The 22,239-nt window shown below is 50.6% G+C and overlaps 1 protein-coding gene across 2 annotated transcripts in view; it reads left to right on the top strand.

The window, feature by feature from the left end:
• The window catches only part of LOC144943748 (MAP kinase-activated protein kinase 2-like), a 67,454-nt gene extending 47,189 nt beyond the window's left edge, over positions 1 to 20,265 (top strand). The window contains exons 3-10 of one of the 2 annotated variants that reach the window (XM_078871540.1): positions 11,608 to 11,672; positions 12,160 to 12,239; positions 12,734 to 12,860; positions 13,042 to 13,117; positions 14,643 to 14,767; positions 14,902 to 14,987; positions 15,122 to 15,196; positions 15,603 to 20,265. In XM_078871540.1, coding sequence (XP_078727666.1) covers positions 11,608 to 11,672; positions 12,160 to 12,239; positions 12,734 to 12,860; positions 13,042 to 13,117; positions 14,643 to 14,767; positions 14,902 to 14,987; positions 15,122 to 15,196; positions 15,603 to 15,968 — 1,000 coding nt within the window. In that variant the 3' untranslated portion in view covers positions 15,969 to 20,265. Of the gene's footprint in view, positions 1 to 11,607; positions 11,673 to 12,159; positions 12,240 to 12,733; positions 12,861 to 13,041; positions 13,118 to 14,642; positions 14,768 to 14,901; positions 14,988 to 15,121; positions 15,203 to 15,602 lie in introns of both variants that reach the window. The other variant, XM_078871539.1, reaches the window with a different exon arrangement.
• The last annotated feature ends 1,974 nt before the right edge of the window (positions 20,266 to 22,239 follow it).

The raw sequence follows: 22,239 nt of genomic DNA, 5'->3' as shown, positions 1-22,239 counted from the left end.
CATCGTTACTTTAAGTCACTGTTTAAACATTGGGGGTGCACTGCGGCGCGATTAACAAGGTTCTGGCTCCACTGGCTCCACTCACGCACACAAACAAACGCGGCTCATTGCGGGAGAGATGCCGATCCGTGCCGATTCCACTGACGATAGCGAAACGATTGTGACGGCGATGCTGCTGCTGCTGCTGATAATGGTGACGACGACGATGGCGATAATGGTGACGACGACGATGACGACGATCGTGCTAATGGTGACGATGGCCGTGACACGTGATCGTGATGACCTGCGTCGATTCGTGATGCACGGCTCCGTTCAAGTTCATTTCATTTATTAGGTATAGCCCTGCTGGCCTTCGTCTGTAAAAACAAGGATCTTTGTAGCTCATCGGATTCCCTCCGGTATAAATAAAGATTCTGGTTCTGCTCGCTAACAGCACTTGTCCCAATAGTTTGTTGAGGCTATAAGGGGGATCTTTGTCTTTGTGGGAAGGAGCAGTGGCAAATACCCCTCCCGCTAGCGTCAGGGGCCCCTCGCTTGCGGTTTGGAAATCGGAACTCTGGCAGGAGTTTTGAGTGTGACGTCCTGTTTGTTATATATTTTTAAAAAAAATTTGTTGTTGAAGCAGGAATATGCAAGATATGCGCTTACAAACGAAGTCGTGAAACGCCTCCCTTCTCTCACGCTCTGCAGTGGCGATCGTTGACGGGGATGTAGCGTTGTTCCAAACACCAAGAGGCAACGAAGGCGGAAAGAAATAATAGTCGACGAATGAGATTGAGATCGAGCGTGAAGTTTTAAATACTGCTGAATAACAGGCAGCGATTCTTGCGGTGGATAAAAAAAAAATGCGATCGTGCACACGACGGATTGAAAACGTTTCGTGAATACCGTTTTTTTATAATTATAATTTGGTGAAGTGTTGAACGAACTCAGTTTGAGTATAAGCGTGACAGATAGTTGTTTGCCGTTTTAAAAACGTGTGTTTTTTTACCGAATAAAACGATTTCTAACCCATGATTTTCACTGCTCCGATTGCAATATTTTGCTCGGCTAAACTGCGAGTACCTTTACTGAATTCATTCGACCAAACACTACATGCGGTACGAATAGGTTATGTAATATATCGTTGACATTAAATACATATTAGTGATATACTCTCTTTTATTTTTAATTATCGTGTGCTGTGATATAGAATTAATATATATACATGTATAACTTTGAAGTTTAAATACGTAACATTTTTTTAATATATTTTTTTAAACAGGTAGAAATAAAAGTGTACAAAATTTTTGTCTCGTTCAAAGGAGACTTTTTCTAATTCTAAAATAAATTCCAGCCCTTCTCAATCCGAGGCTGGATGGAGACCCCCACCGCCTCCCCCCACGCACCCATGTGGCTCATGGGGGGGGGGCGGGGGGTTTGACCATACTTCACCACGCTGGTTCAGTGCGGATTGGCGAATGGGAGGTGGGGAGGGTTGGCCCGGTTCCGATATGACTCGGCACTGATGCTTGCCGCGATCGGGAATCGAATTCAAGTTTTCCACGTTCTTTGTGCAGCGACCCAACCACTGTGCCACCGCTCCACCCTCCACCTCCCCCCCCCGAGTAGGAAGATCGTGGAGCAGATATTGAGCGGAGATAATCGGGGGGGGCGGGGGGGAATCTGCTGCGACTGCTTGCGGTAAAACACTTTTTACGCAATGAAATAACCAACGTTTCCACCGCGTGGTACACTTCAGATTGAGCATCACACATCTCGATCTCGTCGTTACTAAAACGTTGCGCCAAATATTTATCCGTGATTGTTAATCTCTTTTCCCCTAAAACAACAAAAAACGCATCAGAAATTTCCACGAGATCTTGCAGCGTGCGCGCGCACACACGCACAAAGACAAAGATCCCCCGTATAGCCTGAACAGACTGTTAGGGCAAGTGCGGTTAGCGAGTAGCACCTATGAAAGCCGGCACGGCGCACGAGGGGGTGGGCTGCCAACACCACGCCCGGCCGCACCAGGTACTCATTTGAGGCTGAGTTGACCTAGGGAAGGAGGCCCAGCACCGGTCCTGATAATTAATCGTCACTGGTGTTGGCCGTGAGCGGGAATTGACCTCCAGCAGCTGGGTTCGTAGCGCAGCGTAGCGCTAACCGCTATAATACCGCTCCCCACACACACACAGACACACACACATACACAAGCGCGCAGACGCACATACGCACACAAACTGTTTTTTAAAAATTTAAACAACGGAATAATCACGTACGTGAAACAACCGAGTTTCATAATAATCCTCTCACAATTTGTGGGGGAATCAACAGCGGTTGTCCTTTGTACAGACGCGCCCCAGCCATATGAACGTGGAATTTCCACCACTCGCTCTGCAGGGCTGTAAGCAGGAGACGAGTACCGATGCATCAATGCTCACTTGAGCGGAAAGTCACTCTGACCTTTCTCTACTTGCGCGTGTGTAAGTCGAACTTCTTTCGCACCGCACGTGGCCGAACCGTGCGAGCGAATCGGAGGCGTGAAATGAAAGCGACTGCTCTGGCATGATCCGGCGGGGAGGGGGGAGGGAGGTGGGAACAGCGGCTGTGTAGTTGCCATCACTGCACTCGGATCGACGGTCACTTGAGTTCAACACCCGGTCGTGTGCCACGCCACCTGCTGTGAAACTCCTTTTCGCTCGACTCAGCTGGACGTGAAATTTTTTTCAGACCCAAATGTTTCGCTCGTTATGTGACGGGGGAAATTCTGCGCTTCGCGTAATGTTTGCGACCCTGGAATTCAAGGACATCCCCCCCCCTCCCAGTGACGTAACGCTAGGAAACGAGTTGACTTGTAGTGAGGACTGAAGAGCAATTCTAGATTTGAAGTTTTCGTGACTGCAAGGATCCATACTCTTTGTTTTTTCCGGTAAAGTCACGTAGTTGAAAACAAAATAAAATAAAAATAGAACTACATAAAATCACTATTTAATCACTGTTTAATTTAGTTGTTATATTTTTATTTTATTTGTTTTCACCTACGTGACTTTACCGAACAAAACAAAGAGTATGAAGAGCAATTGTTAGCTCCGTCTCGCGACCTGGCACCCTCCCAGCTTGTCTGTGGTTCCTCAGCAGCGATTGTGATGGTGCTATTGGCGCGCACGACGTACACATATAGGATATGAATCATTAGATTCGTCAAGCAAAACCAAAAATACACACACATCGGGAATATGAGTATCCGCACGGAATGATGATCTACATCATTCCTTTCATGGAGCAGCAAAAAAAAAACCCCAAAGAGATTGCATTTATATTTAGAATGAAATTCAACTCAACACGGGTAAAGTCGTTATCACTTCAGCAATATAAAAAAAACATTCAAAAACTTCACATTTTGCAGATGCTGGCTGGGTGGGGCGGTGGGGAACCAATTCTTAACATTGAAACCACAACATTTACAATTTTTGAGTAGTACGACGTTTCGCTGGTAATTGCATCCAGCATCATCGGGCAATCACGCTTCAACACACCGGTGGGCTAAAGCAGTGAACTATTTGTCTTTTGTCAACGTGACACTTTTTTTGCTGTTTGGCCGTGTCGGGTGGTGGAGGGTTACGACACATTTATAAATAACGCGATCTGACCCAAAAACGTTTATTATGAATGACTTCCACCTTTGACTATTTCATTTCGCTTTCTTGTCCCTGCCCACGAAGCCCCCCCCCCAACCCTCCCACTTTCCCCTGGGACCAGCAAATGCGTCAAACTTTGGCCAAGCCGGCCACGCTGCTGACTGTTGGCAGAACCCTTCCACCCCCTCCACCCCCATGGCGAGCCGGGGGGTGGTGGGGGGTCACGCTGGAGCTGTCTCACTCGCTGCGGTTGGGGGCCGCGTGTGGTTTTTGAGGTCTACGCTTCTCGGGATTTGGGAGCTGCTGCACTGCCCGGGCCGCGGGCTCACCATGGAGCGTTATTTTCCAGGCAGAGACTTTTGCCTTTCCTTCTCTCCGGCGGGCGCCATCGCTTACTGGAAACACGATGGGGGTGGAGGAGTGGAGGGCGTTCGTTGTCTTTTTGCCCACGCAGCGTTCCCCTCTGAGAGCAGCGGTCACGGGTGGCAGTTTGGGGCAATTGAGCTGCGCAGAGCCAACAGGGGGGGGGGGCCTTGCCTCAAGAGGGTTCGGCCGTTTGTGGCGCGTGCGTGCGGGGGGGGGGGGCTCACACAGCGGTCGGCAACGCCGAGCTGGCAACATCGCTGACGAATATCTCGACCCTGAGTTGACTCTGGCCTCAAATGGTTACCTGGTGCCATGGTGTGTAAACGTCACCACGGGGAAGACAAAGGCGGCTGGACGTGGTGCTACCCCCCCCCCCCACCTATCCCGTCTCGTGTGCCGTGCCGGCCTTCATTGGTGCTCACTCACAGCACTTGCACCAACAGGTTAAAGCGATACGAGGGGTATCTTTGTCTTTGTAGTGGTCAGAGCTTCACGCTGCATTTCAGGTCAATTTCCTGCTTGTGCACCATACCGTGAATAAGTGGTGTCCTAGCCATCCTCGTCCACCCCTAGGTTGACTCAGCCAAAAAATGAGCACTCTACCATGCGCAGGGGGGGATGTGGCAAGCATCAAATACAGATTGCTTCAAAAAAATGTTAACACTTATATGGGACTATCGTTTTTAATTGAAAGAGAACGGATAATAACACTGTAACATGATAACAAATGTAACGTTAATAGCTTCAAAAAGTCAGAGAGTCTCCACTTGTTCGCTATCATTGTCGACACGTGCCTGGAATATTCTCCAGGTGGTCTCCAGAGCTCGGAGGAACATTTATTGTGGCGTTGTTGCAAATTCTCATAAGTGTTAAAAAGTGTTTTTTTAAGTACCCTGCACCCTGTCCACAAGCCAGGTGTTGATAGGCTGCGGGGCCACGTGGGTGGGGCTGGCGAAAGCAGTGGAGTCTCGGTTGCACTGCACTCTCTTTCTGATGCTCGACCACTCCCTGCTCCCCAATGTGCACCACCACCACCCAACCCACCACCACCCACCCCACCACCACCATCCACCCCACCACAACCCGCCACCACCCACCCCACCACCACCCAACCCACCACCACCCAACCCACCACCACCACCCACCACCACCACCACCACTCACCCCACCACCATCACCCACCCCACCACCACCACCTACCCCACCACCACCACCTACCCCACCACCACCAACCACCAACACCCACCCCACCACCACCCACCACCACCACTCACCCCACCACCACCCACCCCACCACCACCCACAACGTCGTGTGGGAAGCCCTCACCCAGCAGCGGATTGACGAGCTGGCCGAGCTGTCACGTGCCCACTTCAGAAGCAAAAATAAAAACGACTGTTAAAATATGAAACGGAATGGGGTTAAGATGCACACGACTGTGGGGGGGGGGGGGTCACACGGCTTATCTCGTCAACTCGTGCTGTTTCCCCCCCCCCCCCAGAGCGAGCCGCGAGTTGCGTGCAACAACGCCGCTCTCTCGGTCTTCCTTCGTTTCCAGCAAAAACGACGTGGAACGTCGTCTCACTTTCCGTCGACGGAGCGAGTTGCAGACGCACGAAAACGAGCAGCCGCTTACCGAGCGGGAAACTCGAAGGAAATATTCCGAGGCGGCGTTCACTGCGCCGCCGCTGATTAAGGCAGCGTTTGTTCGTGCAACGTTCAAGGGGTTTGCGGTGTTTCTCAAAGCAGAGACACTTTGCATGATTTTAGCACGTCGGCTTTCGCGACCAATATTATTCATAATCAACGTTTTTGGGTTTAGATTGCGTTATTTATCAATGTGTCGTAACCCTCCACCACCCGACACGGCCAATCAGTAAAAAAGTGTCACGTTGACAAAGGACAAATAGTTCACTACTTTAGCCCACCGGTGTGTTGAAGCGTGAAACCACAACATTTACAAAAAAATGTTTGTTGTGGTTTCACGCTTCAACACTCCATTTACAATTTTTCAACACACCATTTACAATTTTTTTTGTTGTGGTTTCACGCTTCAACACACCGGTGGGCTAAAGCAGTGAACTATTTTGTCTTTTGTCAACGTGACACTTTTTTACTGATTGGTCGTGTCGGGTGGTGGAGGGTTACGACACATTTATAAATAACGCGATCTAAACCCAAAAACGTTGATGATGGACTTTGCATCATGTTAGTTTGCCGTCTTTTGGCAAATCCACTGCCGGATGAAGTCCTGCCGACGTCGTCGTGGAGGTTGCTTGACCATACTTCACCGCGGCTGACGTCGACACTGATGTTAGTCGTGCAGGGAATCGAACTGGGGCCGCTGTGGTGCACGGCGGATCAGAGCGCGGACGACTGCGTCCCCGCATGGAGCTCGAACACGGCTGAGCTTCATGAGCGCCAGAGTCCCCCTGTGTGCGCGTGTGTGGGTTGTGCGTGAGGTCGACTCAGCCTCAAATGAGTAGCTGGTGCGGTGTGTAAAAACATCGCCACCGGGGAGACAAAGGCGGCCGGGCGTGGTGCTGGCCACCCCACCACCCCCTCCCCTCGTGTGCCGTTCTGGCCTTCATAGGTGCTGCTCGCTAACAGCATTTGCCCCAACAGTTTATTACAGTCTATACGGGGGATCTTTGTCTTTGTGTGGGTGTTCTCCAAGTATTCCAGTGTTCTCTTGTGTTTAAAAACATGTACATACGTAAAAAAACATATATCATTGGCCCTACATACTTAGCAGGAGCATCCTGACAACATTTAAATTATAATAGTTATTGTAGTTATTATTGTTATTGTGCTATATAATATATATATCACTGCATCTGAAGCTCCAACAGTTTGCTTTTCATGGGCCACAGGAACTAAGAAGACTGCCGGCACCACTGGCGGAGCCAGTGGGGAGGTGGGTGGCACGTGACCCCCCAATGATCCGATCGAAATCCCTAATTTCGATCGGATCATTGGGGTTTATTAGTAATAAATCGGCATTTTGCGACCCCCACTGCCACATTGTAGCATATTATTACGTGCCAGGGACTCTATGAGATGATAGGACAATAGTCTGAGTCCACAATTGGCAATAAGTAACGGCAAAGCGGTTATAAGTGACTCAGAATTGTGCGCAGTTGCGTATACAGTACACGACTTCCCTGAAGTCATTCACCTTCAGCGAGCGCAATGCCGATCACACAGAGCGGTTCGAATTCGACCCTCGATCGAATGCTGCGCCATCAGGGCCGGCCCGAGGCATAAGCGAACTAAGCGGCTGCTTGGGGCCCCCTGGCCACCAGGGGGCCCCCGAATCGTTTTTTTTTTCCAAGCTCAAATTGATAAAAACATATTTGAGATCATCAATGGCCCAGGAAAGACTAAGTGGACTTGCAGTCATTAGTATTAATAACAAAGTTGGCCAAGCAATACCATACAATGATGTCATTAGTGACTTTGCCTCCAGAAAAGCTAGGAAGGAACGATTTTGAGGTCATTGTTGTACAGTTGACATTGTTGAACCCTTGCTGTTCTTATGTTTGCTTTCATTATTTAAGTATCTTTTTTTTTGTAACATTCTATTTTTGATTAGATTAATGTTTGTCTATTTTGGTTTTATTTAAAAGATTGCACATTTAATGCACATTTGCAAATAATTTATTTAATATGTTTTTTGTGACCGTTTGTATTCAGAAGTTTTAATAAAAGAGTGAAGTATTTTAAGTGTTGTTTTTATTTTTTATTAATACATAACCTCACTGTATTCGTTTATAATATTCGCTATAACATTATAGTGTGACATTTGTGTCAATAATCTTCTAGCACAGATGAGTCTGCGTGGTGGGAGGGGGGCCCCCAAATCAAATTCTGCTTAGGGCCCCCAAGAGGCTCGGGCCGGCACTGTGCGCCATCGCCACACACGCATCGAATAAAAAGCAAGGGACAACTCCTTACTTACGAACAACTCCTAACTTACTAACAACTCCTCTATCATTTTTCATTGCTGGAGGGGTTGCCCCCCCCCCTACCTGACAATCCTGGCTCTTTTTTCTTGGTTCTTTCGGTAAAGTCACGTAGAAGGGAAATAATAAAATAATAAAAATAAAACATCATAAAATAATATAATCAAATAAAATAATAAAATGATATCATAATTTAATAAAATATTTTATATAATAAAATAATACAATCTTATCTAATAAAATAATATAATAATATAATATAATTCTCACCTAATATTATTCTCAATCCTAGCTCTGCCATTGGCCTGCACCCACCACCGGTGCCCACCGCGTGGCCGTGCCGCCAGTGCCGCGGAGGGGCTGCGAACGATCGCTGCTGCCGCCGCCGCGACACTTTTGCTGCGTGTGTGGAAGGGGTGGGGGAGCAGGGCCCGATCAAGGCGTGGCGGCTTTAGGGGCTGCAGCCTCCGCCAGCTGGAGGCCCTCCAGAGATGAAGTGAAAAGTGATTTCATTTGCGAACGCTGAATTTCATTTGTTGTTAGCCTTGTAAAAAAATATTAAAAAAAAAAAATTATTCTTGGTTCTTTCGGTAAAGTCACGTAGAATGGAAATAATAAAATAATAAAAATAACACATAATAAAATAATTCTCACGACGTTTCGGCCACAACGCAAGCAGCCGTCCTCAGGTGGAGAACAGGTCTGTCCATTCTACGTGACTTTACCGAAAGAACCAAGAAGATGAATCCCTGCAGTCACGAAAGCTTTAAATCAAAAAAATGTTTCTTCAACTTTGTTTTCCTTTGGAAAATATTACTGGGGGGGGGGGGGGCTCACGGTACCTGTAGTCCAGGGGCCTACAGCATCTTAATCCGGCCCTGGAGGGGAGGGGGGCGGTTGCTGTGGGGGGGGGGGGGGGTCACGGGAATAGTTGTGCTGTGTAGGATCATCGCCGCGGTGATTCTGGACCGCGCCGTGCGTCGTTTGACGCAGACGTCTCGCTCTGCGTGCCGGGAGCTTTTTCGGAGGTGGAACGTTTTGTTGATCATCCGTCTGGGATGATCCGCCTAAAGTTTCGCGCCAACGTGTCGCTTCAGCAACGATTCTCGTTCAAAATCGGTCGACGCATTGCGACGGCTGACGCTTTGGGCAATGGGCCTCCAGCGTGCATCGCTCGCTCGCTCTCGGGACGCAGGGCTCCGTGTTAGGTGCGTTGTTTTTATTTCGCTGGCGCACCGCGGGTTATCCGCTGCCTTATTTGTTCGAAGCCGCCGAGCGAGAGAAAAAAAAACAATTTAGTCATCTTCCGTCACTGCAGCGAGTGATAAGCGGCCTCTGACCAAGCAGTGAGCTCAGCAACGGGAGCCGCTCCGGCAGTTTTGGTCCCGCAGGGAATTTAATCTCCGCCGCAGTGTTTCTTAATGTTTGAGAGAAAAAAATCTCTGATTTTCGTTGATAACCATCGCTGTTGTTCTTGCAGTATTAATAGGCTTGTAGAAAAATTGCGTTTATGTAATAGGCACGGCGCCAAAAGCCATTCCCGTCTAGGCGTTTGGGGCAACGGGCAGGAATGGTTTCTGTTTAACGCCGTCGGTGTGTTTGATGGCATCTGGACCACGAAGCGAACCACTGCGGCCTGCGCTCCTCCTTCAACGGGGGAGTCGCGAAACGACACGAATTCTCGCTCTCTCTCGCTCGCTCGCAAACTCCCCAAGCCCTCTCGTCGCAGACGGCGTCAGACCTCCCTCGCGACATTGGCACCTCGCTACGGAGCAACAAGTCGCGGCATGCGTCGAATGTTGCCGCTGCTATGGTCACTGTGCGTGCGTGTCGTTTCTTTTGAACGCGACGCATTTCCACGCCAGGTTGTGTTCTGTTGCGGGGGGCGGAGGGGGGGGGTTAAGGGTCACGCAATTTTCACCTCGGCAGGCAATGTTGGTCACGCAAATCTGAATTTATATCAGGAAGGGGAGAGTGTTGATTTCACGGTGTGAGATGTAACAATTAGTCATCGTTGTGCAACGCGCGTTACAAATTAGGTGAGGTTAGTCGAAAATGTACCCTCGCCTTTTAATTTTAAATAAGTGGCTTTATTTTGTGGAGTAGCCTACTACATTGACACGTGATTCACAGTGAGTTTATTTTTGCGTTAGATTGTCGTGTAAGTAAAACGTAAATTTTTTGCTAAAACCGTCCAACACCCAACAGAGCATCCCGTGGGAAAATATTGGCGATTAAATTTGGGCTTTTCAGCAAAAACGATGTATTACTCACGATATTGGTCGTGAAAGCCTAAAATATAACTTTTAAACGTGTACACCTACGTATCTTTCTTTTTTTTCTGTTATAATATTTGTACGCGTGTGCACGTTCATGCACACGCAGAGGTGGAACGGCGACACTGAGACCGGATCGAGGAAAAGAGGAACAGAATCGCCCCTCCCTCCTCCGACCCCAAAATTCATTCAGAGCGACAATATCGAAGATGTTTTTGCTTCTTCATTCTGAACAGTGGGGTTGGAGAAATAAATTCATAATCCGAAATGTCTCTCCCTCTCTCTCTCTCATGATTTTTCTGTTTGCGCATAGTCACTTTAAGATGTTTTCTTGTTCATGTTTTAGTTTTTTTGTTTGTTGCGGTTGCACTCGATTCAAGAGCCGAATGGCTCACAGGGCTATACCGAATAAATGAAACTGAAACTAAATGAAAACTGAAAACGTGAGCCGCCTCCTTTCTCTAAGGCATCGGCGAGCGTGGCCTTCCCTCCACTCAGCTCTGTCCGTGATGTTTACTCAATCATGAAATTAAATAATAGCTTATTTATTTTTAAATGAGGTCGTCAAGTGGAGTTTAAGATGAATACGTACAAAACTAACATCACAGACAAGAAAACAGCTCAACGATTAAATTTCGATTTAAAGCTTTCGTGACTGCAGGGATTCATATTCTTGGTTCTTTCAGTAAAGTCACGTAGAAGGGAAATAATAAAATAAAAAATACGCTGCCAAGCTTAGCGGTGTTCATTAGGATGCTGTCTTTCCGACAGCTCTGTTTCTTCACCTGAGGACGGCTGCTTGCGTTGTGGCCGAAACCTCGTGAGAACTTTATTATGTTTTACTTTTATTATTTTATTATTTCCCTTCTACGTAACTTTACCGAAAGAACCAGCTCAACGATTGGCCAATGGTCGAGGCTAACGACAGAGCAGCAGTCAAAGTAGGGGGAACGCGTCCGCAGGGGGGTGGCTCACTGCTGAGATGGAGCGGTGACATCCGCTCCTCGTGTGCAGGATCTAGATGTGTGTATGTTGAACTTCTCTCGCACCGCACGTAGGCAGCCGAGCTAATCCGAGGTGCGGTGGAAGGACAGCAAACTAAACTGATGATGATAATGATAGTAGCGATGATGATGATGACGGTAGCGATGATGATGGTCGTGGCGATCATGATGATAATGGTGGCGATAATGATGATGATGATGGCGATGATGATGGTAGCGATGATGATGATGGTGGCGATGATGATGGTCGTGGCGATCATGATGATAATGGTGGCGATAATGATGGTGGCGAACATGATGATGATGATGGCGATGATGATGGTATCGATGATGATTGTGGTGATGATAATGATGGCGGTGGCGATGTGTCTGCAGCATGGAGGGAGGAGAGTTGTTCAGCCGGATACAGGATCGTGGCGACCAGGCGTTCACGGAGCGAGGTGAGCCGCGCCGCCCTCACAGTGCGTGCAGTGCGTGCAATATGTCACGAACCCAGCGACCCGAGTTCAAATCCCAGCCGCGGCTGGCATCAGTGGCGAGCGATGTCCAAGCCGGTCCTGTGCGCCCGCGTCACCAATCCGCCCTGACCATTGCGGAGAAGTATGCTCCAACGACCGCCACCAAGTCCAACACGCAGTGGGGTGGCCTTCATCCAGCAGTGGATTGACAAAGGGCTGTAAAATATGCATGCACGTTGAACTTCTTTCGCGCCGTGCGTAGCCAAACGCACCAATCGGAGTTGTGGGATTTCTTTTCCGCACCAACCGACGAGCACGGTCGACTACGTACGGCGAGAAAGAAGTTCCACATACACGCGTACATGTTGGCAATAACAATAATAACAATGGGATCTCGGTAATAGGAGTAATAATGATTATAGTCGTTCTGAGACATCAACAGCTCGCGCTGCGCCGTCTCTCGCCGCAGAGGCCTCGGAGACGATGAGGGACATCGGGCAGGCCATCCTCTCGCTGCACTCCATGAACATCGCTCACCGCGACGTCAAGGTGAGGGCACCCCTGGCGGTGAGGGTGGGGTGGGTGGGGGGGAGATGAGTGGGGGGCCCCGGGCCCCGGATCGCCTATAGCGGGGGGGGGGGGGTGAAGCAGAAGAAGAGGAAGAACCGTTGTTCCGTGTTTGTCTTTGTGCGCAAACACGGCAGGTCGATGACTAACACATTGTGACTGAAGTAAAGCAGAATAGGTGATGGAGTAAACTGCGTCGATTTCGTTCGCCCCCCCCCCCCATCCGCTCAGTTATTCTTTAACAATGGAGTTTGACTTTTGTGCATTTTTTCGTCACCAAGACATTCCATAGTGACCCATTCCCCTGCCATATTTAATCAATTACTTCATGTTATATTACGTTTCAGATTTAAGTTTATTAAAAAAAATGGCCGCCTGCAAAGGGTTCAGCTAAAGAGGCAGAACGGGGAAGCTGAAGATCCGTTGTTGTTGTCGTCATTGTTGTTGTTGTCGTCGTGGTGGTGGCGAGCGAGCAGCCCGAGAACTTGCTGTACACAACGCGCCAGTCGGACGCCGTCCTGAAGCTCACTGACTTCGGCTTCGCCAAGGAGACGACCACCTTCGACTCGCTCAGCACGCCCTGCTACACCCCCTACTACGTGGGTACGTGGGGGGGGGGGCGCCTCGGGGGAAACCCATGTTGCCCTTCCCCCGCACCTCCGATCATCACGATTGGCTACGTAAGAAGTTCAACATACGAAAGAAGTTCAACATACGCACGTACGCGTGTTCGCCCGCTCGCGCGTCACCGTCTCGCCGTGTGTTCCCCTCTCTCTGGGCGCAGCGCCCGAGGTGCTGGGGCCTGAGAAGTACGACAAGTCGTGTGACATGTGGTCCCTCGGAGTCATCATGTACATCCTGTGAGTCCACGTGCTCTCTCTCTCTCTCCTGCTTGATCCCCAATCACCCAGGCCTCTCTCGCGAGTGAGACTTCATCCTGGGCCTCTGGAGTTCTCACCGTGCGGTTAAATAAAATTCACACACTCAAGGGAGCCATCCGTGCACAATATTTCGTGTACAAGCACCTTTATACGTTTTGTTAATTTTTATTTGATTGATTAATTGGTAGCGGTTATGGTTGTTTGATAGCGGTGATGGTGCCAGTGCACTTTCACGCGTTTGTCAGGCCCATTATTCGAGTAATGCTTCTCTTGGTTATTTTCTGCATCTTCTTTGTTCTTTATTTCTCACCATTTACCCCTTTACAGATGCAACAAGACACTCTCAACAATCGCACGTGACCATTATTTTTTGTCTTCTTGGTTCTTTCGGTAAAGTCACGTAGACGGGAAATAATAAAATAATAAAAATCTTAAATAATAAAATAAAAATTCTCACGACATTTCGGCCACACAAGCAGTCGGCCGAAACGTCGTGGGAATTTATATTTTATTATGTTTGATTAATATTATTTTATTATTTCCCTTCTACGTGACTTTACCGAAAGAACCAAGAAGATGAATCCCTGCAGTCACGAAAGCTTTAAATCGAGATTGTTTTTTGCATTCAAATTGGCCTTATGCTCAAAGAAGCATGGGGAGGTACTCATATTCTATTTCGCAGACTTGAGCGAATGGTGGAAATTCCACATTCCTAAACGAGAGACAAGTCTATCCATACGCCAACCACCGCTGCCCTCCCCACAAAGCAGTCACAGCAGCTACCTGGACGATAGAACCAGAATCAGAATCATTATTTATACTGCAGGAGGAATCCGATTAGCTATAAAGCTCTTTCTGATAGATGACCAGTAGGGGCAGGTCAGAACGTTACAACAACAAACAAATACAAAAACAAAATAGGAGTACAAAGTATAGGAAAAGTAAACAAATCACTTCAAAAATATATACAAATAAAACTGAATTATTTTCATGTTACCATGTAAGATCCACTGAGCTAAGAATAACAGATGTTGCCACCTGTCCTAGTTTTCCCAGGAACATGCTCTTGTTGAGGCAGCTGTTGTCCTGTCCAATCTGCAAGTCTTACCGGGACATTGAAAGCCCCGGGTGTTGTTAGTAGTGTAATTACGATCATGATGATGATAATAATAATGCATATGTTTTTAAAGTGATTTGTTTACCTTTCCTATACTTTCCAATCCTATTGTGGTTTTGTATTGTTTGTGGTTGTAACGCTCTGACACGCCCCTACTGGACATCCGTGAGGAAGAGCTTCATAGCTCATCGGATTCCTCCTGCAGTATAAATACACATTCTGCATTCGCACATAGGCCTCACCTTATTTACGTACCTTATTTTCTTCTTCCACGGTATGTCCCACGTATTTTTTTGGACCTCCGAGGTGGCAACCGCCCTAAGTTACGACGGTAAATCCAAACCGCCCCGTGACCTCTGACACCGCCCCGCCCCCCCCTCTGCACAGGCTCTGCGGATTTCCTCCCTTCTACTCGAACCACGGGCTCGCCATCTCTCCCGGCATGAAGAAGCGAATCCGCATGGGCCAATACGAGTTCCCCAACCCCGAGTGGGCCGACGTCTCGGAGGAGGGTGAGTGGTGGGCGACCGCCGGGGCCACCCGCCCGTTCTTTTATTACGCGGGGGAGAGGTCAAACCCGGTGACCTCCGGGCTGCGAAGCCCTCCGAGCCGCGTCACGACGTTGTTCCGCTTTGTCACCCGACAGCCAAGCAGCTGATCCGCCAGCTGCTGAAGACTGATCCCACGCAACGAATGACCATCGCCGAGTTCATGAACCACCCCTGGATCAACGTGAGCGCTCGCACCGCACCGCGTTCATTATCCCCGCACTCGTCAGAGTAACCGAGTCGATGACGATGACGACGATCACCCTGGCACCTCGTGGGGCCACTCACGCGAGCGGTGTGTGTGCGCGTGCCCCGCAGCGCTGGATGGAGGTGCCGCCCACCCCGCTGCACACGAGCCGCGTGCTGCAGGAGGAGCGGGAGATGTGGGACGAGGTGAAGGTGAGCTGTGCCGTGGCGCACGCACGCAGCACACGCCCGCAGGCCGCGGGTGCCCTTCGTGACAAGTAGAGCCGGGCCATCCTCGCGGGGAGTCATGAACTGAGGAATGAGCGGGTGGGGGGGGTCCGTGCCAGCCGTCCCCGTGTATCACGGTCCCGGGTGGCGCTCATGGAGATCGCAAGCAGTCAAAAAGTGCAACGTATAAAATACCCTTCCCCTAACCCAAAGCCCTAACCCCCTCGTGTTCGGCTAACCCAGGCAAGCCATGCATACGTACATGCCTGTGTGTGCGTGTCTGTGCGTGCATGCGCGTGTCTGTGCACGCATGTGTGTGCGTGTGTGTGTGCGTGCATGCGTGTGCGTGTCTGTGCGCGCGTGTATGTGCGTGCGTGCCCTCCAGGACGAGATGACGAGCGCGCTGGCGACGATGCGCGTCGACTACGAGCAGGTGCGCATCAAGCAGCTCGACGAGTCCAGCAACCCGCTGCTCAACAAGCGGCGGCGGCGGCGGCGCCGGCACCGCCGTGGGGCGGGCGGCAGTCCCCACGTCGACGACGACGACGACGACGACGAGGAGGAGGAGGAAGAGGAGGAGGCGGGGGGCGGCCGCGGGGAGGAGGAGGTCATCGCCGAGGAGGAGGCGACGCCGCAGGACATGTCCGTGAGCCTCTCCGAGGAGATGCTGGACGCCAGCGAGGGCCCCAACAACAACGCGGACGCTGTCCCCGCGGCGTCCAGCGGCGGGGCCGCGTCTCTCCAGCCCTAACGACGGCCATCTTCCCCCCCCCTTCTCTCTATCTCCCTCCCTCCCTTTCTCTCTCTCTCCTCTCTCTCCTTCACTCGCTCGCCCTCTCCCCACCCGGCCCCTGCCGTTCCCTGTCGTCTCGCCGAGCTCTGGCGGTCGGTGATTAGCGTCGCCGAGCTGCGTCGCCATCACCGGCATCGCGCCGGCGCCGGTCGGGGGTTAGACGCTGCCGAACGAGCACCCGAGGGGCCCCGCGGCCTGGCGATGGGACCTCCTCGTTCGAGACTCTCCGGGTCGTTGGGTGGCCAACGGTCACACAGCGACAGGCGTACTGGATGCGGCGTGCCGGGCAGGGGAAATATTCTCTGGGATGGGTCGCTGGCCCGGACAGACCCCAGATCCCCCCCTTCCTCCCCTCGCCTTGCTGGCGTGAATCTCTGCCCATGCCCCTTCGTCCACAAGCAGCGTAGCAGACCACCCGACTCCATCCTCGGCGCAGAATCCACGGCGACGACCGCCCGACGACGAATCGACGCGGCGCGAGCTGTCGCAGCCCGGGGCTGCGATGAGACCACCAGCCTCCTAACCCCCGACACCTTTCATTGGCGTCATAACAACATCGACGACGATGACGACGGTCTACAGAGCTTTTGTCCACCCACCGCTTGCAATGAAGCTCTCTCATGCGGACCGATTGTGGGGGTTGTCTGGACACATTTTGACATCGCGCGCCGGTGAGTGTGTGGGCTATTGGTGGGGTCGCTGGGTGTGTCGCGTGGGACCGGTCCTCCATATATCAATCACCGCCGATGTTGGCCTAGGCTAAGGATCGAGTTGAGGCCACCGAGTTGAGATCACGGCTTGCCGAGCCTCCCGGAGCGGTGGTGGCGAAGCGAGTTGGAGCACTTCCACTTGGAGGCGCCACTGGGTTCGACCCCGTGGCGAGTGATGTCTGAACCGGTTTCTGGACTCCTCCCCCCCCACCCCCCCGACTTCACCTTCCTCCACTGACCAGCGCGGTGAAGTATGGTTAAACAATCCCAATGACCAACACGTTATGGGGATGTTACTAATCTAGCAGTAGATTGGCAAAGGCCTGTTAATAATATCAATAACACTGGTCAACAACAAAAAAGTTTTTTTCTGGCCTGGACTTTTGCAGATGTTTTAGACTAATTTCAGGGTGCTGATTCCAAATCTGATCTCAGATTTGCTCTATCACATCTCATTTTTATGCTATCGGCATACCCCATTTTCATTGATTTTACCCGAAATTAACTCTGTCACTTATGATTGCAAGTTGTTGCGAGTCAGTGACTGCTTTAGTGTTAAAATATGGTGCTGTATTTTTAGGATAGTGTGTTTATAATATCATTTTATGTAGATATCCACATTTATTTAATATTTTTCTTCTGCAGTTTTTATTGAAAATGCATTTTTTGATATCTCAAAAACCTGATGTGATAGACAAAAACTGATGCCAGATTTGGAATCGGCACCCCAAAATTACCTTAAGACCGTTGGAATACCTTATGCCAGAAAAAGTGTGTTGACCAGTGTATAATTCTTCTTATTATTGATGTCCCGCTGCTGTGCTAACACTGGCCACTGATGTTGCGAAGGTTTCCCCCGCGTGTGAAGGCGGCCGGCGAAGTCTGTAGGTTTTCACACACGCCACCACTTTGTTCGCGATGTTTTCGTTTCATTGTCACGGCGTTTTTAGAATGGCACGCGGCAGCAGCGGTCGGCGTGAGTTCAACACGTGGCAGGCTTTTCGCGACCAATGTCATCCACAATACAGGTAAAAAAAAAAGATTGGGGTCGGATCGCGTAAATTTAAATGTGTGGTTAAAGCCGCCACCACCCGACACGGCCAATTTAGTGGTGGTGGTGTTGTGCGCGCCGTGCGTGGCTGTCCGTGCGGTATTCCGATTGCCCCTCGCTCGGGCTCGTAACACGACGCGAGCTCTCTCGCATGTTGAACAAAATGCACTACGGAGCTCAGTTCGCAATGGTTGAACCCTCGGCATGGCGATTTCTAATTTTCGCATTTCATCGGGAAATTTGAACCCAAAATCAGGCCCCCGTGATGCGAAATTTCTGGACGATCCGAGTGGGTTTTTTTTTTTTACGGATTGGCGTGAAGATGAAATATATACAGCTGTGACGTCACGCTGCGCTCTTGAGCCACAAAATAAAAGCGTCGGCGCACAGCTGCCGGGTGACGTCACACTTGTGTTGGCAAGTAGACACGTGACGTCATCGCGGCATGTCCACTGATCAGAATGTCAGACGCAAAATTGTCCAGATCGTTTGAAACACGTGCCCATTACGTGCACTCGCACACTCAAACCCCAACTATTAAACTATTAAAACGACGATACTATTTTTTTTATTTTGACAGGTATAGCATTTTTTCAGAAGCGACCTGGCCACAAATGATCGCCCAATGAAGTGGCTTGTCACGTGGACATTCACAGCAGCCAAATGCTCAACGCGTTCCTCAATAGCACTGTGACTTTGAACAGAGGCAGAATATTCTTGGCGACGTTTCAGGCAGTGTCCCTTATGCAGAGCACACGAGCCCCTTGCTCACGTACTCTGAAGACGGTCCCACTACCTGAAACGTCGCCTGTTGCATACGTTTCGTCGTAAGGCCGCCGCGTTGTTGACCGACCGTGCTGAATGTTCGTGTTGTTGTTGTTGTTGTTTGTGCGCCAATGCAGCAGCGGTGGTAGCAACATCATCAAACAATTTTTTTATGCACTCGGCACGTGGCGACGCACGGATTCAGCGATCGAAACGGAACGTTCCGCTCACGAGACTGCGCGAGAGGAGATGGCCAACAAAACATCGATTCACGCGTGTGCGGTGGGGTAAGGCGCCTTGGGACATGAGTGGAAGGCGCCTTACATATACATGTTAATTGTTATTATTGTTAAAGTGAGGCTACGCGCTCAAACCTCTGCCGAGATGTCTTGGGCAGCGTGGATGAGTCGGTCAAATTATCCTGTCGAGTGGCTCTCTCTGAAGATCGGCATTCATCAGCGACAGTTTTTATCATTGATAAGAGGCATGTAAGTTACCATATCTACAAGCAAAACTGCCGACTTGTTTAATTTATGTTGCGTATCCTGGTGGAGGAGTTGGCAAAAACACCCTCTAGAGGGCCCTCCACCGGACGGACTGTCAAGAGCTGACTCTTCGCGAATGCCCCTTCCACCAGCAGGGTGGCGCGAGTCGGCAATTGCAGGGCTGCGCCTCCGCCGGTAATGATGACGTAAGAATATGGGGGAAGAAATAAAATGAAAAGCCACCCGTCCTATTCTTGAATCCAAATGTGGCCCAGAATCGTGAATTTGTTTTCGTTGACTTGATAGAGGGCGGCGTTTATGTGTGGGGGGGGGGGGGGTGGGGGGGAGTGGATCATTGCATCTCTAAGATGGACAATCGTATTAATGAACATTCGTAAACAAAAGGTTGCATCGTACAAGTCATGTTCGTCAATGCTTGAGAAACAAACAAAGTGCAACCCGGAAATGTTCTCATCGCCTTACCCGAATAATTTTTTTTTTGCTGCGTGTGCACTCGTGTTCATTTATTTTTCCGTTCGGTCAAAAGTGGTTTTCCCTGCGGTTCAACCTTCCCACTTATGTAAAAAAGAAATTTTCTCGAATGTTATGACCGCGGTAACTCTGCTGCTCGTACAACAGCCATCGGCGGCAGAGCTCATTCGAGCGCGCAAGGCACCGCACGCGCGTGCCGTGCCGGCCTTCGTAGAGGCGCTCACTTAACAGCACTTGCCCCAAAAACAGTCTGCTAAAGGCCAGACGGGAGATCTTTATCTCTGTTTCTGAACAAGGCAGAGGAGGTTCGCTGCCGGGCAGTCGGAGGCAGTCGCCCTCCAGCAGCAGCGGAGGGCAGAGAAGCGACGCTCACAACAAGGAGCGGAGCGCCGGGCAGATAAAACGCAGCAAGTTGGCACGGTGGGGAGCACAGGGTGGTATATCGGGCAGACGTCTCAAGTCAGTCAACCCATTGGCACCTGGGCTCTGTTCCGTCACCTCCTGGCCGGCAGCGAGCCTTCGACACTTTCACGAGTCCTCAAAGTGCACCTAGCATGGCACGGGCGCCGTGGTGACGTCACCGCCACTTAGTGGTGCACGGCGGTTGTTGTTGGTGTTGTTGTGCGTACGTGCGCACGCATATGCGTTCAGATGATTTTATTATCACCGTCATCCCCTTTGTTAACTCGGACTCTAAATTGTAGCCATTTTAAACTGAATAACAACAACGAAAAAAAAAATTTGTGGTATTAAAATGCAAAGAAAACCCGGAGTGTTGTTTTTCATTGACGTGTTGGGGAGATGTGAAAAGGTGCGGCCGGAGGTACGGACGGACGTGTGCGTCACCCCACGTTTAGCAAATGGAACGTTCCATTTAGTAAGCAAGCCGCATTTTGCCGATGGGATAATCTTGGAATGGTATGGTCCACTCGCGGGCACGGGATGCCTGCACCCGAACTGATTGGAGCACCCCGCACCTCCGATTAGCACGGCTGGCCACGTACGGCGCGAAAGAAGTCCATCGTACACACGTGCATCCATCTGTCCGCCGCACATTGTCAGCGGAACAAGCAAAGGCACGCCTCCGTGTCAGTCGGCGTGGAAGGCGTCGTTGAGATGAAACGTCAATTTCGAATTTCTCGAGAGAGGAGGACAGCCACTCCGTGTCGCAGAACGGCTCCACTGGAAGTGGAAACCCCAGAGCTACCTTCGAGAGATGCTTTTTCAAAGTGATCTCTGCTCCACGCACAACACTAGGGGGCATCGCGGCACCTGAAAGGAGGTTTGGCATCCGCAGCCCCGGGACGGGCGGTGACGCCGGACGGGACAACCGCCACGGAGATGGAGCCGCGACATCAGATATTCGCGCAGGAGTGAGATGGATCGTGGTATCACGTGACCACGAGAGGGGCAAGGGGGGGGGGTGACCCTTCTTGCAGAACTGACGACGACATGGTTGATGATGCTGTGCGAGACGTGTGTGTGTGATGTGTGTGTGTGATGTGTGTGTGTGATGTGTGTGTGTGATGTGTGTGTGTGATGTGTGTGATGTGTGTGTGATGTGTGTGTGTGTGATGTGTGCGTGTGATGTGTGCGTGTGATGTGTGTGTGTGATGTGTGTGTGTGATGTGTGTGTGATGTGTGTGTGTGATGGGTGTGTGATGTGTGTGTGTGGTGTGTGTGTGATGTGTGGTGTGTGCATGTGATGTGTGTGATGTGTGTGTGTGATGTGTGTGTGTGATGTGTGTGTGATGTGTGTGTGATGTGTGTGTGATGGGTGTGTGATGTATGTGATGTGTGTGTGTGGTGTGTGTGATGTTGTGTGTGTGATGTGTGTGTGAAGGGTGTGTGATGTGTGTGTGATGTGTGTGTGATGTGTGTGTGTGTGATGTGTTTATGACAACTACATTCGGTGTGGTAGGGCTACAGATTTCTCGTGCGATATGTTTTGCTGTTGACTCACACGTTGCTGCGGGTTATTCGTCAGCAAACATGCTGATGAACTTTCATGAACCTCCGTGGGAATTGAATGCCTGTCGGCTAAGGGAGTTTGCTACACCTCTCCCCTCTCGTCTCACTCTACTCCCCTCCACGCACTCTGCTACCTCTCCCCTCTCGTCTCACTCTACTCCCCTCCACGCACTCTGCTACCTCTCCCCTCTCGTCTCACTCTACTCCCCTCCACGCACTCTCCTACCTCTCCCCTCTCGTCTCACTCTACTCCCCTCCACGCACTCTGCTACCTCTCCCCTCTCGTCTCACTCTACTCCCCTCCACGCACTCTCCTACCTCTCCCCTCTCATCTCACTCTACTCCCCTCCACGCACTCTCCTGCCTCTCCCCTCTCATCTCGCTCTACTCTCCCCCACGACTCTCCTACCTTTCCCCTCTCATCTCGCTCCACTCCCCTCCACGCACTCTCCTACCTTTCCCCTCTCATCTCGCTCCACTCCCCTCCACGCACTCTCTCCCGTGCTCAACCTTTGCTCAGTGAGAGATCGCTCATTCTCCTCTGCTGTGCCCATACGTTTATATGTCCTCCCCCCTGCCGTCCGTGCTGTCGACTGCCTGCACCTCTTCCAGTTCAGCTTCGAGACCTTCATTTCCTTCCGCCTGTGACTGCCCGCCTCTGCGCAGCGCACGCAGAGCGAGTGGCGCAGTGGGTAAGCGCCGCACTGCGAACCTGGAGACGCCAGGGGCCGTCCATAAATGACGTCACGCGATTT

This window comes from Lampetra fluviatilis, chromosome 32 (assembly GCF_964198595.1).
Source record: "Lampetra fluviatilis chromosome 32, kcLamFluv1.1, whole genome shotgun sequence".
NCBI classification, from domain to species: Eukaryota; Metazoa; Chordata; class Hyperoartia; order Petromyzontiformes; family Petromyzontidae; genus Lampetra; species Lampetra fluviatilis.
The sequence above is the reverse complement of the archived record's forward strand: the minus strand, read 5'-3'. Positions and strand labels throughout refer to the sequence as shown.